This window comes from Amia ocellicauda, chromosome 17 (genome assembly GCF_036373705.1).
Source record: "Amia ocellicauda isolate fAmiCal2 chromosome 17, fAmiCal2.hap1, whole genome shotgun sequence".
NCBI lineage: Eukaryota > Metazoa > Chordata > Actinopteri > Amiiformes > Amiidae > Amia > Amia ocellicauda.
Genome location: NC_089866.1, coordinates 12,024,139 through 12,044,298, shown reverse-complemented (window position 1 = coordinate 12,044,298; position 20,160 = coordinate 12,024,139). Strand labels below are relative to the sequence as shown.

General features: G+C 39.9%; 1 protein-coding gene across 1 annotated transcript in view; it reads right to left on the bottom strand.

The window, feature by feature from the left end:
* Positions 1-4,621, bottom strand: part of LOC136712830 (voltage-dependent calcium channel gamma-3 subunit) — a 48,913-nt gene extending 44,292 nt beyond the window's left edge. The window contains exon 1 of the mRNA XM_066689623.1: positions 3,350-4,621. Coding sequence (XP_066545720.1) covers positions 3,350-3,560 — 211 coding nt within the window. The 5' untranslated portion in view covers positions 3,561-4,621. The remainder of the gene's footprint in view (positions 1-3,349) is intronic.
* Positions 4,622-20,160: the final 15,539 nt, after the last annotated feature.

Here is a 20,160-nt window from a genome sequence, read left to right as displayed (position 1 = left end):
TCTGTGCTTGAGGAATAAACATCCAAGATACAGCTGAGTGAGGTATTCAGAGGAAACAACACATGCACACAAATGCATTGATGTTTATACAGTGTGCTAAATAGTCTGATATTATACAAACACAGCACTCCAAACAAAAAAAACAACAACCGCAAAACCTAAGCAGCTTGTATATATATATAAAAAAAAATCACATTCATTTCTTGACAGTCTATGAAATGTGACCAGGGAAGGGCACGCCACAAGAACCTTTGCTTAATTCTTGGTTTTACAAAAGCACTCAAGTGCTATGTGTCTCTATCTCTCTCTCTCTGAATGTTTTCATTGTTTGTTCAGTAGCCTTGCACAAGATCATGTAATAATAATAAAAACAATAAGACACTGAATCTACACTCGCAATGCATTGTTCATTTTCACAGGGGAAATCGCTGGAGACTGGGGTGCACTGTCATACCAGAGCAGACACTCTACAAGCACAGTGACGCTCCACGCTGTCACTGTTGTGTCTTCAGCTCCCTTGACTGCAGCTGCTCTGGATCCTGTGTGCTGGGAGTATATTGGAGAGGGTATTGGCTACCAAGCTCTTAGTGTCTAAGACAAGCCTTGAGAACTGGACTTCCCATCCTAGGCACCACATGCATTACATATGTGATCAGCGGTGTACTTTTCGAAAAGCCATATCTTATTCTACTAGAGAGTCCCTTTACATAAACTCAGACCACACCTTCCTTTTACATACAAGCGCTATTATTACTATTATCATTATTCCTACTATTATCACGTAATCCAAGACAACATACAGTACATTAATTGTTTTAATAGGAAAATGCTAAGCAACATTATCAGATTTATTAAGACCCTATGGTCATTTACAATCTACTTGTGAGTTATTAGTGCAAAATAGATTAATAACTTCAAATTGTGCTTGGTCCAGCTTCTGGGTGTGCAGCGCCTTCTGCATCTCTCTTCCCGAACACAGTGCTGGTGCATTGGGTTCTGTCAACGCCTGTGAGTGCAGCCACTACAATCCCAGTAATCACACAGACACTGTCACTACTGGGAACTGCAGGGGTTTTTTTTAATCAAAAGGAACATCACTGGGTGACTGCTGGAGTTTTGCTTTTGTACCGGAGTGTAGCGCTTGATGGTAAGCGATGACATGTCAACTGCGTGACAGCTGGGGAGAGCCGATCTGACATCTGCATTTTAGTGAATTTATTTCAGATTACGTAGAAGGAGGAGGGGCACACAAGACAATGAATTAAAGGGGAAAAAAGAAAGAAAAGAAAGAATGAAAGAAGCCCCCAATAATCATATATCACCGGATGAACAAATATACATATTTATTCTTTTTCTTTTTAAAAACAGATCTAGACTAGAAATGTAACAACAGACTGTTCAAATACAAGCCGCCAGCTATGATCGTTTCATATATACCAGTAAAGAGCTATGAAGGGTTTTGAATTACTACGAGGATGATATTATGCCTTTTCCCCTCAATCACACCCACTGATGTTGACCTACATATTAATTAAGTTAATTAAAAAGCCCTTCCACATTGCCATTCCAATCAGATGTTTATAAAGGATTTGGAAATCTAAAACTTCTTTTAAGAATAAAATAGAGTATTTTATACAGTACAATGATGTATACTAAATCCCCTTCTTATGATTCCATGGACTAATTTATCTAACCAGAACCGAAACCACAAAATAAGAAGGCCTCATAGATCAAAGGCCAAGGTCACAAGTCAAGGTGAAAATGGGAGCAAGGGACTTCTATTTCTGAGCTGATACATTTGTGTATAAACTCATGTATAGGGCAGTTTTCTTTAATAAAGCAAGTAAATAAGACATTCAGAAATTATGCAAATACAAGACTATATTTGAGTCCTGATTATTGACTTGGAAAAATGCACCACTGACATTTTGGTGCTGGCATGCAACTAATTGGATTCCATTAAGATTCAGTAATGCAGTCACAATGGAGAATGCAAAGGCATCCAAACTGAGTAAGTTCTGTTAAAACCCCTTTATTTTTGCCCAATGATATTAAAAAAAAGACTCTACTGAGCTACATCCACCACACTGAGATAAACATCAGCACAACTTTCATATAAGGAAATTATTGTAGCAGATTCCTTTAAGAAAGAAAAAAAAACTTCTATACACATTAAAGATAAAACAATTTAATTCACCACATAGCCTACACTTTCAATGCTTAGAAATATACTTCCATTATATATATATAAAAAAGATTAAATAGAAATATACTTCCATTATATCTTTATATATACGTGTGTGTGTGTAATTATATTCAAATACTGAAGATATACAAATCGAATTAAGATCAATTGTCCTTAAAGTTTAACCTATATTAAAGCTGAAGTGTTTATGTCTTTACTGCAATATCCGAAATTTTTATTTTTATAACGAATCCATTTATATTATGCGTGTAATTGAAAATGTCACTGTGCAATTGTTAATATGTAGTGTCAGAGACAGCGGCTATGCATCCCATCGGGATTTGCTACAGAACAGAATCATATCCAATTCAAACGAGGTATTCAAGACTAGGTGCAACAGTTCTGTCATTTACAGGTCTTTAATAACTAAACAACACGTTATTTTGAATGACATGCACGCTACCTTAGCAAGAAAACTCGGTGATTTGATTGCCGAGTCCCTGCAGCTTCGGTATTAAAAGCTAGCGGGGCAGCCTCGCCGACAAAGCCTGTATTGAACTGAGCTGATGTGACTCCTCGGTATTTAGCTCTATGTAGAGAGGAACTTGGATGAAGTTGAAATTCCACAGGTTATCACAATGATCTAGGAATTCACAATATTCAGGAGGATAGGGGTATGAGAAGAAGTCGCGTAGACAAGACTCTTACAATAATAAAGGATAACGGAAAGAATCGTCGTGTTCTCTTAAAGCAGGGGTTCTTAACCAGGGGTGCACACACACCCTGGGGGGCGGACGCCCTTTCTGGGGGTGCCAGACATGGACGATTTTTATAGAACAGTGTTTCAGTGTTTTTAGAACAAGGTGTCCGCCCTGGGGATGCGAGAAAGCAGTCGTCGTCCTCCCGTTTGGAAAATCAACCCCCCCCCCCAGCCCCTCGACAACACAGCAAGACCCCCAACCCCCTGACCTGACGGGGGTGCAGGGTTACCGTGTATTGTTGCATGAGGTGTGAGCCTGCAAAAAGGTTAAGAACCACTGGCTTAAATGAAACAATACACGTGCATAAACAATCATACCAATTCCAAATCAGCCAGCTAGTTAAACGAGGCTGGCTCGTAAATATATGCATATCCACACATACACATACACAGTGGCACTGTACCTTCAAGACAGCAGGTCCTCCACAGTCCAGAGTGGGTCATCACTTCTTCGTTCTTCCTACTGGTCTCGTTATCGTTGGCCGATTTAGTCCTACACATGCCCCGGGAATACAACCAGTAGTCCGTCCCGACCGCTATGGTCATCAAGCTGAAAGCGGCGAAAGCCCCCACCGTGGTGATTAACATCTGGACGCCTCTATCACACATCCTCATCGTGCTTCATTGTAGGGTGGAGGAAACACTCGAGCAAAGGGCGATTCACAGGTCTCCGGGCCCGCTTGCTCCGATGCCTCTCGGCTGAAGACTGGTGTTGACTTCAATATGAATGAACATGATCTTCAACTTTTCACGGGTAATATTATTGGTATATTACCGGCGCTGCTGCGGTTTATCTTCTTCCAGCCGACCGATACTTCGCTGTTCCCATATCACACTGTGTCCAAACCCTTGCATAGACTCCCCCTCTCCCAGCCGGATGAGCCAACGTCAAGCAAAGAAACACAAAATAAGATGCGTCTTTCTAGGACTGGGGAGTAAGAAGCTATTTAGCGTTTGATACCGACGTTCCCGTCAGGAAGAAAAACAGAAAATAAGAATAAATCCTTAGAGTTCAATAATTTTCTGCATGTTTTTCTTTGGGAGAAGCTTCCCCCTCAAATAAAAGATTTTAACGGCCAACACCATTGAACCGCTTGGCACTTACGCACAGCATTTCTGATGCACATACCGACTGTGCTGAATAAAACGCGCCTGTATGTTAACAGGTAAAGCCTAAAAGTCTACAATAAAAAATAAAATAATAAAAGTGTTAAATTAAAAGCATATACGTATATAGATAATATTCTTCTTTGTTATTCCAAATAAATCCGTGTTCGTCTCCCTTTTTTATGATAGCATCGCCTTTCCCCAACGATGCCAAAGATAAATAATAACCACAATAATAATAATAATAATAATAATAATAATAATAAATATTAATCCAACTCGGAGGGGGAGTTTGTTTTGCCGCCGTTGAAATAGATCTTCTCTTGCTCAGATCTTGAAGGAAAATAAAAAGGTATACCAACAGCTGATTAAAAAGGCACCTAAACTGAGAATCAATGGATCTAATAGCAATAATAATATAACTAATAGTTCTAAGTAGTTCGAACAGCAGTAGTTGTAGTATCGATGCTGGCTCTCGCAAATGTGGTGGTGAGATGACAGCTCCCACGTCCCTCCCGAAATTGCCTTCTCTCCAACAACGCCCACAGCGCGACCGGGGGGAGACGACGCTGTCGCCAGTATAACGCGGGGCTGCTGTCCGCGGTGCTGAATGGACGCGGCAGCTCCTAATCTCCGTATTCTCTGCTCTCCGCCGCCTGCGCAGCGCCCCTGGCTTCTCCAATGTGCTACTTAGGCCTTCATTATGCAAAAATATTGACAAGTGATGCATAAAGAATCGGACCCCGGAGAACAGCGGCATACTTAAAGAGCTACAAACGTTTTTTTTTTTGTCGTTTCCCCCCCCCTTTTCTTTGCTACGGACACTCGTGCACACTAATTCACGTTGGACGATGTATTGTGTAGGGACGTGTGTTTGGACATGTAGATGAAGGGAATATGTAAAAATGCACGGCATGATTATGGTCTCTGGGAATTGCGAGTGGGATCGATCGTGCACTTCCCCATTGAAAAGCTTACAGCGCGAAGCTTTGAGGTGGCTTGTAAGTAATGCAGTCGCAAAGTCTATGAGGTCATTCGGTTTTGTTGTTTAAAGCTGCGATGGTGGTGGTGGTGGGGGAGGGTGTTTCAGTGCAACGCGTTTTCACTTAAAAACACTTCTTGTATCAACACAAGTCTATTATTAAGCATTTCACTGGAGAAAAACATTAAATTGCTTCCCTTAACAGCGACAAGGCAAGTGTGTAAACTGAACAAAGTCGCACACACACAAATGCCACACTGACATACACACACATTCCTACTTAATGCTCTCGTTTATGCAGTTTACTTATCAGATCGAGTTTATCTGTACACAAACAGGTAAGGCATTAATTATTTACATATAGATGCTGCCCCAACAGTTCAATATCAGTTTTTTTTGTCATCAGCATGTCAACTGAAGCCTCAGAACAATCAAACCACACACAGACTGACCACAGGGCCTATCCATTGGAAATACACCCATCTTAGGCTTGTGCTCACACACTTTATGGCTGGCCTTGGAACACAGACATATTGTTCTGTTCGCAGTGAAAGGTTTAATTTGGTTTCTAATAGTTAACTGAGATGACAGCTAAAGTTTAGAATAGAAGACAACCCCCATCTAGCACCCAGCTGACACCCACTTACATAAATCCAAGTTACAAATGTCCTTTCCAAGTGCCAATTACATCACATTCTTCATCCACCCCAATCATGTACCGAAGTGGGGGGCAGGGGTCAATACCATCATCCTTATGGACAGACTATCTCCCCCTCAGCCAAACAGGTTTAAGCCAAATCTTTATTGTTGATCCACTAAAACCTATGACTACAATAGACTATGACTGAAAGACACAGATTATAAATGGGGTTGTCTCAAGCTCCTGAACTTTTCTTTAAAAAAATAAAGACAGGACCAGACAGGCAATGTAGGCCTTACAATAATAAAGTGCAGTATTTGATATTTAAGGTTTAGTCTGGCTTCTGTGCATTCAGTACATACAGTAGCCTCCAAAATTCATTCAGATTCTTTATGAAGTTTAACTACAAGCTGACCTAGCAAACAAATGCAGGTGTGCCTTCAGTATGAAAGAAAAGAAAAGACTCCTCAGATCATCAATATTTTATGCATCAATCGCATATCAGTCAAAAATGGTTGCATCTATTTCTGAAGACAAAATGTAAACATTTATTTCAGAATCTATCAAACAGTGTTCCGTTAATGTGGCAAATATACAGTTGGTTTGCCTGTTAAAAAATAACACATTTTGTTTAATTGGATCATGAATCACTCATGGTAGATAATTCAGGTGCTTATTGGTAACAATCAAGCTTCCCTTTTTATACATTTAGACCAGTGGTATATTGGGTCCCAAAAAATGAAGTCCAGGAGAATATCATCCTCACTGTGAAGCACAGAGGTGGATGCGTTTAGCTTTGGGGCTAGTGTATATTCTCCATTACTGGCACTCATTAGAATGAAGTATGGGAAGGATTCGGAAAAATACCAGGATATATTAGAAAGAAACCAGGCCACCACTGTCAAAAAGAACAAGATTGGTTGCAAATGGATTTTCCATCATAATAACGATCAGAAGCAGACCAAGTCTATGAGCAAATGGTAAAGGGAGAACAGAATTAAATTTCTTGATGGGCCATTGTGGACTCTAGACATCAATCCAGCAGAAAATTGGTGCTGTGGACTGAACAAAGCTGCCGAACCCGGAGGAGGTTCATAGGGTCTGCATGGAGGAGTGGTCAGATACCTGTACTGAGAAGATGATCAGCCACATTGAAAGGCCACAGGAATCACCTCCTCCATGTTATCAAAGCCAAAGTGGAATCGCAAAAAATACAGATTGTGTAAATACTGTATATTTAACTATTTTTGACAGACATACTACAGATGCATAAAACATTGAAGGACATACAAGCTTTACCTTTTTAATGAATGCGTAAAGAAAAACACTGCAGTGTACATCTGTAAAAAAAAATTTAAACAAGCTTTTAGTTAGAATCCACTAAGGCATCTGAATAAATTTGGAGGATACTGTACATTTCTAAAAACAAAGACTTGAAACCTGAAACTCCACTTTTGAAGTAACATGCATCAGGCAAAATATGTTTACTGGAGAACAGCTGAATGAGCACAGCCAGCTATGTTCTGAACATCCCATTTGGGGAAGCTAGCATTTGCCAGCCTCCTCAAGCCATTTCCCTGCTCTGTACTCCAATCTCTTATTCATTGGCTGGTTTAACTGGGTGTCTATCTGATGCTCCAAAACAGCACATTTTGGACATAAGAAGAATTAAAAAGGGCAGGATAAGTCATTCAATGGTTCTCGTCAGGAAATATAATGCATTTATGTGATGAGAAATAGATTATACGTGTCCACCGTCAGCAACTGTGACAAAGTGTGAAGAACCATCCACATGCTCAAGAAATCCCCACTGCCTCAAAATCACCAGGAGACTGATACCTTATGACTCAGTCACCATCCCACCTTCCCTGTAATGTGTTTAGTGCTTAAATGAAATGCACGTCAGCACTGAAGACTATGTTAAGAGGGGAATAATAATGTCTTTTAATTTAGATGCTCGGTTGAGAATGTGAGGCATAATAAATAAGACACATTTATTTAATTTCGCTGCAGGGAAAGAACAAGATCACAAGATCTACCAAGTGTGTGTTTTGATGGTTTGACTACAGTGCTTGCTTTTAATGTGCATCAGCTCATTTTGCTTTTCAAGAGTGTTAAAGTGAACACACTGTTATATAAAATTAGGATTTTATCTTGTTCATTGTTCGAAAGGTAACTAAAGAATAGTCTCTGGAAATGAACAAACTAATCAGCAAACATGTTTATAACCCTCTCTGTTCTGAACAATCTCACCTCAATGTCTAGGAAGACATTTTTATTTGGTGCCTGTGAGTCCCTTCTTTGAATGCTGCCGCTGCCATTTTATTCTCCTCAAACAATTTGCTTAAAAAAATAAAGAAAAAAACACAATATGCACTGCTGGTGAATGAAAAGAGCCTAGAATGAAATGAATGTCAACATATCTCTTTAAAGGCAGAATGTGCATAAACAAAAACAGTAGAAATTAAGATCATTCAAAGAGGTAGTCTGTAAAAGGCCAGATTTGAAAGCTAGACTGAGTATGTGACACATGAAATATCATTGCTCTGCTAAAACAAGGCAATTTGTTTCAAAGGCATTGAAAGTTTAATCATTCTGCCCCTGTGGTCCAAAGTAACTGTCGCTGAAAAGCCATTGTTTCACCGGAGATGAGAGCAAACTGTTAAATCTCAGATTAGAAGAATGCAAAATACTTCTATTGCGCTTTTCTTGCAAATCATGTAGTTGTCATTTGAAAAGTAAAATGTCTACAGTGGAAGTTACAAGCTAATTCTCCAAATATAACCAAATACCAAAAAGTGCAAATTAGTGTCAACATCTCATATTCACTGTCATTATCATTGTTAATATTGTTATTATTACTACTACCATTATTATTATACTCTTAACCTTGTCATTTAATATTATTTATCCTGCTTAGGGAGGAAACTGACAGTACTGAATTAGAAGAGAGCAGGGGATTATTTCTGTTTTTTAAAGACAAATCAGGCCTTTCAATTTTCATGGATTGCTGGACTAGAAAATGCCAATAGTAAAGTACCCTTAGGTCGTCAGGAAAACAATTAATGTAGAATTCATTGCCCACTCTCGCTGACTTAGTGTGGCATTTTCAACATTATAATATAGCCCAGTGAGCTAGTAGCTGCCAGGCACTGCCAGGATGTTCTGCGTAGATTTCACACACTGCAAACCTGTCATTCTAATACAGAAGAAAAACACGTCCGTTTGCGGTGTGACAGAAGACACACAGTGGCATGTGTTGGGTTGCCAGACAATCTATACAGAAGCCACCAAGGGGCTCATCAATGCCCTGCGATGGCTTAATTGTTAAGGAAGAGAAGGAATTTAAATTACTGTGAGAGAGAGACAGAGGGAGAGAGATGGGGGGGGAGAAAGGCGGCACATATTTAAATTGTGACAAGATTCTACTGGTTTATCAGTTCTGTATCATTATCCAGTTTAGGCAATATTATGCTGTCTTATTATGATCACGCTGATGATTTTCCTATAAAATATTTCAATGCACAAATGAGCATTATTAGTCATACACCTTTGTTTTCCTCCTGGGATTCCAACTGTTTTGTAGCACCTCTGGATACAAATACAGCCTGTATTTCTGCCTTAGGTGTGGTGCGTTTGAAATAGTTGAACAACACGCCATTGGAAAATAAAGTTGCTTAATCAGTCATGTCTCTGATTGACTGCACAACAAACCCAGACTAAAGAACTGGGGGGGTGCATCTGGAAAACCAAACTGGAGAATAGACACACTTGGTCCAATGCCTTCCTTTCACACACCTATTTAAAATGAAGACCAAGATGAGGTCACCGACAATGTATTGGTTTTGGGTTTCCTGGGCATACGGCACTTATCACCACTTGGGCAAAAGATAGCAGTCTGACTGATATGACTACGAAAGCCTCTGGGGCTCTTTCCAACCTTCCAAGGTATCACAAAACATAATGAGACGCCATCCACTGTCTCTCCAGCATGTACTTCAATTGCAACACAGCGCCGCAATGACTAAGGGATAAATGCACCCTCCCATATCTCCAAGATGGCAATGAAGCAATATTAAATGAAACCGTGCATGCATGCAATCTATAAATACTGCATGACATTTGAAATACAATCACTGTCTTAATCTTATATCGCCGTATTACTTAAGCTCTTTTGTAAGATTTTTTTGTTTCTTTCTCCTCCTTCTTCTTCCCTCTCCTTCTTCCTGTTCTTCCAAAGGCTCCTCAAATTTGATTGATTCCCTTAAAATTGTTTGAAAGGGAGGTGGATAAAGAATAATGAGGCAGATAGATTGTGATGCAAATGAAAGAGATGAAAGATGGCCCCAGGGAGCTCCCTTTGAAGGTCAGTCACTGTAATGCACCGCTCTTGGTCAATGTTTAGAGCATTAATGAGGCTGAGCTCCTTGCAGTGTCTTTGATGGATGGAGTGATGGGACTGGGGAGGAAAGCTCATTTCTTATCCCTGTCTTTTTCGTCTCTTCTCCCGAGCAAATTCTGATCACTTTTTACCTTGGTTGCTATTGATGAGGCAAACGGAACATCTTCAATACAATTAAACAAAGGGAGAGCTGGGGCGGGGGGTCGTGGGGGGCATTGAAGGTGGAGGTCGTGGGGTTAGAGAGGTCAGGGAGTTGCGAGTACAAGCATTTCTCAGAAATTGAGGTTGTCTCAAAAGAAAGGTAAGTTATTCGCACTTTGGACATTTGTAATTGTTGTATGTTTCAAGATAAATAATCAGATTCTTAGCAGAGATTTATTTTCATGTGTATAATGACAAAACAATTATCCTGATTCTACCTCAAATCCTAACCATAAGCCTGACTTAATAACTAAAATTTCACTAATATACATTTTGAAATACATAATATACATTACATTAGTCAATTTCTGTAGTGTATACATAGCCTGCAACCATTATACATTAAAAAGGAAATAAAAACAGATATATGTTTATTTGATACTTTTACCTTAATATCAAATATTCCCATTAAACATACAGTGGGGGAAAAAAGTATTTGATCCCCTGCTGATTTTGTACGTTTGCCCACTGACAAAGAAATGATCAGTCTATAATTTTAATGGTAGGTGTATTTTAACAGTGAGAGACAGAATAACAACAAAAAAATCCAGAAAAAAGCATTTCAAAAAAAGTTATACATTGATTTGCATGTTAATGAGGGAAATAAGTATTTGGCCCCTTCGACTTAGTACTTGGTGGCAAAACCCTTGTTGGCGATCACAGAGGTCAGACGTTTCTTGTAGTTGGCCACCAGGTTTGCACACATCTCAGGAGGGATTTTGTCCCACTCCTCTTTGCAGATCCTCTCCAAGTCATTAAGGTTTCGAGGCCGACGTTTGGCAACTCGAACCTTCAGCTCCCTCCACAGATTTTCTATGGGATTAAGGTCTGGAGACTGGCTAGGCCACTCCAGGACCTTAATGTGCTTCTTCTTGAGCCACTCCTTTGTTGCTTTGGCTGTGTGTTTTGGGTCATTGTCATGCTGGAATACCCATCCACGACCCATTTTCAATGCCCTGGCTGAGGGAAGGAGGTTCTCACCCAAGATTTGACGGTACATGGCCCCGTCCATCGTCCCTTTGATTCGGTGCAGTTGTCCTGTCCCCTTAGCAGAAAAACACCCCCAAAAATCATTGAAACTCCACGAGGTGAGATCTTGCATGGAGCCCCAGACCGAGGGGGACTGATAGTTATTTTGTGTTTCTTCCATTTGCGAATAATCGCACCAACTGTTGTCACCTTCTCACCAAGCTGCTTGGCGATGGTCTTGTAGCCCATTCCAGCCTTGTGTAGGTCTACAATCTTGTCCCTGACATCCTTGGACAGCTCTTTGGTCTTGGCCATGGTAGAGAGTTTGCAATCTGATTGATTGATTGCTTCTGTGGACAGGGGTCTTTTATACAGGTAACGAGCTGAGATTAGGAGCACTCCCTTTAAAAGAGTGCTCCTAATCTCAGCTACTTACCTGTATAAAAGACACCTGGGATCCAGAAATCTTGCTGATTGATAGGGGATCAAATACTTATTTCCCTCATTAACATGCAAATCAATTTATAACTTTTTTGAAATGCGTTTTTCTGGATTGTTTTGTTGTTATTCTGTCTCTCACTGTTGAAATACACCTACCATTAAAATTATAGACTGATAATTTATTTGTCAGTGGGCAAACGTACAAAATCAGCAGGGGATCAAATACTTTTTTCCCTCACTGTACAATGACTGTGAAGAAAATGGTCAGGAAAACTCCATGTTTTACTACTGCAGTACAGACCCCAATCAACAAATACATTAAATAAACATCTGGCTATATAAAATATTGTCTGAGGGAGAAATAATTCTATAATTTGAAGACAGACGGATTATTAATCAAAACTGCTTGTAAATTTTCTCCCCCCACTTGAAATACACTGTAGATCTGTTCCATATCAGTGAAGACACACCTTTGAGGGAGAAATTATTATGGGAAAATCTACAACATGAAAACTTTAGTATGGCTACAGAAAACATCTTAAGATGGGCACTGCATCATGCAGATTGTGATTCTATACAGGTGACTATACAGGGGACTAAAAAGAGAGTTGTATTGCACATGAAAAGACAGATTGGGCAAAGGCAAGGAATAATTTATGTTCTTCAGCATCCCACTAGATCATAATCAAGTAGGTGAAGGGTATATTTCTCAATATGTTAATAAGCTAGTCGGACTAAATCTGCATTCGAACACAGGACGATCTACACAAAAACAGACAGGGGTTTGAAAATTGATGCACCTTAATCTCTTGACCTTAACCCTGCAGAAAAATGACTGTGATATTGTGATGAGAAAACATAGTGAAGTGATACACCAGCAAAAAACAGGTGGGGAATTTAATAGATAAGAAGGAAAAGAACAAGGGGCCTGGTTTCTGCTAAACCCTTTGGGAGTTGTAGTTTGATGGGGAAATATAGACCAACTCTGATAAGGTTAGCTATGTTCAGCACATCATTAGCACCTGTTAATATACAGAAAGACACAAATATATAATATAAGTACTACCTCAAATATATGAATAAAACAAAGCCTTTCTTTTTGGTACAGTTTAATTCAGTATTCTATTTTCTATTATTCTTCAACCTTTTAATGCCCTGTGGTGAATTCCAACTGGGGCCCTCAGTTGAAAGCGATTTTAATGCTTTAACACCATTTTCCCGCCTACTGATAAAGGTTCAGCTTTACCTCATTGAAATTCCATATATTTTGGCAGCCGTACTACTAAAAACCACCAAATAAACAAGCACACAAAAACAAAACAAAATAAATCTTTAGCTGTTGTGTCAGGAAAAAAGACCTGGGAAAAAGGCTTCATACATGGTTAACAGTTTTTCAAATGGAGAACAAAACAAAAACAAATATATATATGGGCTTTATCACAATTTTTAAGAATAAAAGGCTGAAAATGACTTGACTAACACATCTACAGGGTCAGAGGCTGGGTCACCCAATTTCACTCCAGTTTAGACTGCTTGGTAAACAGATAAATTCCTGCCTTTTTCACCCCTCTTGTATGTTTTATTCATATCCCTATGTCTCTTGGATGTATAAGCGGCAGCTCTGGAATACCAATCGCTGAAACTATTACCGCACTAAAACACTGTGCAGTGGCAAAAGTAACGGATGACTAACTTGCAGGACTGAAACCTCTCATGTTGGCTGGTCACACTGGAATCGTCACAATCACACACTGTTCAGTATCAGCTGCCTCTCTTGTTAATCAACTGTATGTTCCCACTGGATGTCTAGGCTGAGCATACATGAAATGAAAGGAAATTGCAGGACAGAAGACGACGGCCTTCTTTCCTACACAGACTGAAGCGATGAGAGGGGAGCTCATGTATAATTTGCTGGCAGAGTGAGAGTGTTAGGGTGAGCCCTGCACTCCCTTAATACTCCAAGATTTAAACGGAGGCAAAACATGGGACAATCCCTTCAGCCATATAGATGCACACAGATCCTCCCCCCTTCAACCACTGCTAATCCACAGCTGGCTAAAAGCCTTCCAATGACTGAGGGAAGGAAACACAAACTCCCACAGGCCACTGTGTACTGTCACTTGTTCAATTAACTTTGGCTCCTGAGGGATAAACTGGTATATGTTTGTTGCCAAACACACTGATCAGACTGAAATGTTTCCAATTCTTTATCAATGTATAATTACAGGATAACCTATAAAACCTACTGAACTGGGGTTCACCAGCAGATCCTTGGTACAGGGGGATCAAAGCCTGTAGGTCATTTTAACATCACCACTACTCAATCCAGTGCCATTTCAACCATTGCAATTTCAAAATAAAATCCTGTATTATATCTGTGCTAAGACTGGCATGGCAGGGCCAGTGGACTGCAGTGGACTTTTTTCCCATATAACTAAAGATGGCCACCGTAGTACGTCCGCCCCGCAAGGGAAGGGAACAAGTGTGGGATTTGGGACGCAGCCCTGGTCTAACAGTCTGTTTATAATGTGACCAGAATTATACTAGGCCTAATTCTGCTGCTTGACATTAGTCCACTATGATTTTAATTAGTCTGAACATGTTTTTAAACATTTCACCCTACTCTGACACACTAAATGATCAAACATTAAGTCATGATAGACTATAAAGATTTTTGGAAAATAACGGTGTGATTAGTTTGGCCCAATGCTCTCTAACTCCTGTTATAATCTAATGATTGTTATTGTTTGGGTGGCTATGGATGGGTTAGTCATACAATTAAAAATGGCACACTTCTAAATATATCGGGACACCTCGTATGAGTATTTTAATAGCCTGTGGTGCAGGAATGCAATAATGAAAAAAACAATGCTTAAAGTGAACAGAAGCTTCTACTTCAAGTTCTTGGTATTATTTAATAACTGTCTCTTTAAATACCGTGGGTTACCGTATAACAACACAGAACAATGCTCACGAATGTCACAATTCAGACTTCATAAGGACAATAACGTCGTTGCCATCCTTTACAATGGACAAAACACCTGTATTAGAGAAAACTTGCTGGAAAGTGTAAGTATTGCTTTCGACTGAATATATATGCTTTGAACTTTTAACCCAAACCAGGGGCGTTTTAGAGAAAACAGACTAAACAGGGTCTACCGCCGCCCGACCCAAACATAGGCGCCACTTATTGTTATCATTTTTATTTCACAAAATAGGACAAAACCCGTTGCGCACGCTATTTGAATCCCACCATGTGTACCTAAGTCCTAAAATCAAAGACAGATACGTTTATAAAATGAATATTAATCTTTTATACTCTTAGTAACCAGTATTGACTATTGAGTACACCAGCATCACGTGGTTGACAGAGCACCAAGTACGCGTTTACTTCTACCCGTCACAGGCCAATAAGATTGCATATAATAGTCTTAAACTAACAAGAGTTTACTTAAAACAACGACGTTTACGACGTAAACTTTTTTTTGTCTTTATTTTAATCGAAATAACTCAAAATGTTTACCTTATTCAACAGCCTTCGCTGAAGCACGCCTTCCTCCCAGACACGGCGGCCTGTGATTGGTTAACCGTACAGTACGTGACGTGTCGTGCTCTTGATGGCCTGGGGAAATAAAATCATCATAATAACTATTATTTATTTCGCTGAGGTACATTAATAATATTTTTAAAAAATAAGCGCAATAAATCATTTTATTATTATTATTATTATTATTATTATTATTATTATTATTATTATTATTATTATTCTGAGGCTCATGGAAAGCCTGTGTTGCTGCTGACCAGGACTTAAAAAGCTTCAGGGTTTTGTGCTTTTCATTCCAGGCCAGCTCTCAATAACTTACTGTATTTCGACTAATTATTTCCTCCCTTGGTGACATTTCAGATTACTTCCAAGTCTTAAGCAATTGCTAATTACCAGATACCTATAGAGCCAGAGGAGAGCCTCCCAGTTACTCCAGTTGTTTTTGTTGTACTTTTCCTGAAGCTGAATTTAAAATATTCTGTTAAGAACAGCTATGTCGACACCGAACACTGAACCATACAGGAAAATATCCCTGTTTAGGAAAACTGTGACTGATTGGGGACTGAACAGTGACTTCAATCAATTAATCAAAAGCAAATCAAAGCATTCCAATGCACTACAAATATTGAAATACAAAATACAAGCTTTTCTAATTAATATGCCCAATAAACAACTTCAAAACCATTTAATAATAATGCAAACATACACAACAACAATAAAACCATACCTATCAAACTGACAGCTACACAAAAGTCTATAAAACAGGTCATCCCAGGTGACAAAGAGACCTTGATGTACGGATGCATTTTTAAGAAATTTAGTGAGTCGGCATTACGTATTCAAAAGGAAGTTTATTCTATAACATAGGTGCAGAATGACTCATGGCCTTACCACCCAAATACAGTTAAATGAGAATGACTGCCTGAACACACTCACTGTAGCAGGTCTACAAGGCCACAAACATGAGATTGACGAAAACTGAATGTAGACATAAATTAAGCCTGTATACAGGGTAGAGTTAGATACTAGGCTACTGCATCAAGCACAGATGCAGACATTACTAGCTGAATGAATTAAGGAATATATATTTAGCATATGTATACCTAAGCATGTATGTGTGTGTGTAGAGTCACAGACAAAAATAATAGCTTTTCACCGTTCATTTAAAATAGGTTAATTCACTAACTAATATTCTCCAATTAATCAAACTAGACTGGTTTGTTAATTCAATGTTTCTGACTTTGTGGAACACAGGAGTGTCACAACATAAGAGATATATCTATGGGGTTGTACAGCAGTGTCTTGCCCCACCCCCCATCTAAATTCAAAACCAGCTCTCTGGTTCAACTACTACTCTTTATGAGGAATTGGCATTTAAAAATATACACTAATAATAAGCCTAGTTATGCAAATATATGTGTGTTTCAATTTGTGTTCTTCTCTCTAATGTCACAATGTAATACATGTCCAGATGATCTGCACTGGTGTGCTTAATGCGTTTGTACTAGAGAGCGTTTTAGTTCCAGTCTGTGTCTGTGTGTACTCTGGTAGTGGCTAATTCCCTCTGTTTCCTATGTAGCCACACCATGCTTTTATTGACAAAATGGCACTGGGTTTGCTCTTCAGCAGGCTGTTCAAACTGATTCTCTCGAGACACTTTCAAGAAAGCAGCTAGACAGAGCCCTCAGATCAATCAGCTGCCAGCAGGCTAATGAACAGGGGCTGAATGACTGAATGGACTTTTTTCACGTTCCCATATTAGAGCTTCTCTAGCAAATGAACCTGGAGAACACCAATCCTTCAGGTTTTAATGGCGTCTTCAGTCAGTCGCTGTAGATCACATAAAGCCAATGCAATGAAGCCAATAATTCCTTCTATTAGGTAATGGAGACCTACTTTGGAATGAAATCCACAAGACCTCACAGCTCACCAACTCAAGAGACAGAGATTTGTATTATTATTTTCCATAATAATAATAATAACAGTGGGCAGCACAGTGGTACAGTGGTTAGTGCTGCTACCTGACAGCTCCTAGGACCCCCTTTCGATTCCAACCTTGGGTGTCCGTCTGTGTGGAGTGGACCTGTTCTCTCCTGTGTCTGTGTTGGTTTTCTCTAGGTGCTCTGGTTTTCCCCCACATCCCAAAGACGTGCTGCTTAGGTTGATTGGCTACTCTAAATTGCCCTGGGTGTGTGTCATGTAAAGGTGGTCTGTAGGTATATGACTGTATGTACTGCCCTGCGATGGACTTGCATCCCCTCCAGGGATGGTAACCTGCCTTGTGCCCTGTACCCGCTGGGTTAGGCTCTGAGTCATTGTGACCCTGTACTGGTGGTTATTGATAATAAATAAATGAATGCCTGAGTGAATGAATGAATGAATGAATGAATGAATGAATAATAAGAAGAATCACCATCATTATTGCATCATATCTGTAATTTCAAATGAACAGAGGATGGGTCAGAAATTCCTTGCGAGGGTTTCCAAATAAATCAATTAATACTTAAATAAAAAGGGCACAAAGCCAAAAAAAAAATCTGTTCCGAATTCTGGCAGCCCTACCTTGCACACAGCACGCGTCAGAATAGCAACCCCTTCACCAACTGCCTTATCTTATTGAGAGTCTTATTAGCATAGAAATTACTTCAGAGGCAAGCAAGCAGAGCACTTTTGCCCTTGCACAGGTAACTCTAGCAGTTGTATTAGCATAAAGGGAGAGAGAAAGAAAGAAAAAGTGTGTGTGAGAGAGAGAGAGAGAGAGAGAGAGAGAGTGCCTATTTTAGCAAGGACTTTTTGGGGGGTGGGCTTTGTATTATTTGCTGACAGAAAACAGTGCACTAACTTTGCCGCCCTGCTCTCTTATCAGCTCCAGGGCTTTATCTGGTAAGAAAAAAGGAAAGAAAGAGAAAAAAGTTCAGTAAAGTTCTAGAGCCACCAGCTCCAGTACACACACCTCTGCTGGCTTAGCTTTTCTGTTTTCCAAGCCCTCGGCAGTGGCTTTACTGGTGCTGTTCTGCAGAGTATCCTGCTAGTCTGAAGCGGGGAGAAAAAAGGATGTCTTGAAGAGAATGCAAAGCACTGCACTACTGGTCTAATCCCTCTCGAGAAAATGGCAGGGCTTCAGCTAAATACAGTACTCCCCATCCTTGTGTGTGGCGGCAGCAGCTTTCAGTGCTCTGTCTGAGACTGTACCTTTTATTGCTCACATCCTGGTACCTTTGGAAGTGAGGGGTCCATTGCACTCCCGTGAACATGTTGGTTTCCATTCAGCAGAGCAGTTGCACACTTTAGCAGTGGTGGAAAGCCTTGCTCCTGTAGGGACCACTGTCTGCTGGTTTTTGTTCCAGCTCATCTATCAGTGACTTAATTGAACCATTGATTTGCTAAACTGCACCAGGTGGTCATTGTATCCATATTGTGAGAAGGTGGATAGGTAGGGAGGCCTACAACATCTGCAGGACTGTGACCCTCCAGGACCAGCATTGACCACCGGTTAATATACTAAACTAAATACAGTTCTAGGCAAACACCAGCTTTTCAACCACCTTGAAGGCTGATCTTTGCACATATCAGGAGTTGGACATGGATGGGAGCCTATATAGGGAATATCAGGTTACTGCTGGAAGGGGCAACTGGGCAACTGGGCAGCCTAAATGGGTAACAGTAAAGCAGGAAAGAATGAGAGGATGCAGAAAAGGTAGAAGCAGGTAACAGCCATTGCATTGAGGGGCTGAGCTGGGAAATTACCAGAAGACTCCTTTCTGAGGATTCATCCCCCATTGATAACAAAACAATAATCCAATTACACCCCTGGATGTGCCTTTTAATTGACATAAACAAACCTATTAACCTGCCATTGGCCCAACCCTCACAATAAACCATTACATAATCCAAATATTATATAACATATATATATATATATATATATATATATATATATATATATATTTCCTTCTAATTTATCCTATTAATTATTTCCAGAAACCCTGAGGAATAGGTGTTCCGTTTAGAATCACTCATTAATGCTCTCATCAAGGACTGCCGCTCCAATCACTGAGCACAATTAAAAAACAAAACAATAACAGTGTTAAATGTACCATGCTTGACTTTCTGGTCCGAAGCACAGAGTCAAGGGGAAAAAATTAAAATAAACATAAAAGCTTGAAAAAGACTAAAAAGTACAAAAAGATAGTACAAATATATATATATATATATAACTTCAATCCACCCTTCTACTCAGACAGTACTTGTAGTCTCAGCAAGCCTTCTGTCTGCATGGCTGCTGAATCACGTTCTGTTCACACTGTGGTTGTTCTGCTCTTTGCTGGTTTGCTTCAGTGCTTTCCTCATGGTACTCTCTTTATCAATAGTGACGCACTCGTGTAGAACAGTGTGAAGTTGTTATATAGACTGCCAAATGGATAGATAAAACACACGTTTGTTTGATTCCAGAAATCACCACCATGGAGTCTCAGGAAGCTTTGATCTGGCCAAATATATTACACAGCCCAGTCTCCATGCAGAGCTTTTTCTTTGTATTCCTTACATGGAATTATGCAAATAACAGCAACAGAGTAATTTTATTAAACAAGTAGTTTAATAAACAAGGGCCAACAAAGTAATTATAGCATTAGTTGACTCAAATGTCCCATCATGGCATGGACTGGAAGAGCCCAGGTAGTCTGGCCCTGTTCTTTTGGTGACATGCGGTGGTGATGAGGTGTGATGAAGAGCAGATGGCAGTCCAGTGTGTCAGGGCAGTGTGGAGTTCAGGAAACCCAACCCTCTCCTCTTCATTGTCCACCACTCAGTGCTCTGCCCCAGAGCCCCTCAGTAAACTATCCACAGACCTGCACTTACTCATCCCCACATGACACCCAACCATTGCCCAAGCCTTTCAGCACAACATCTGGTAGCTCTTCACCCTCC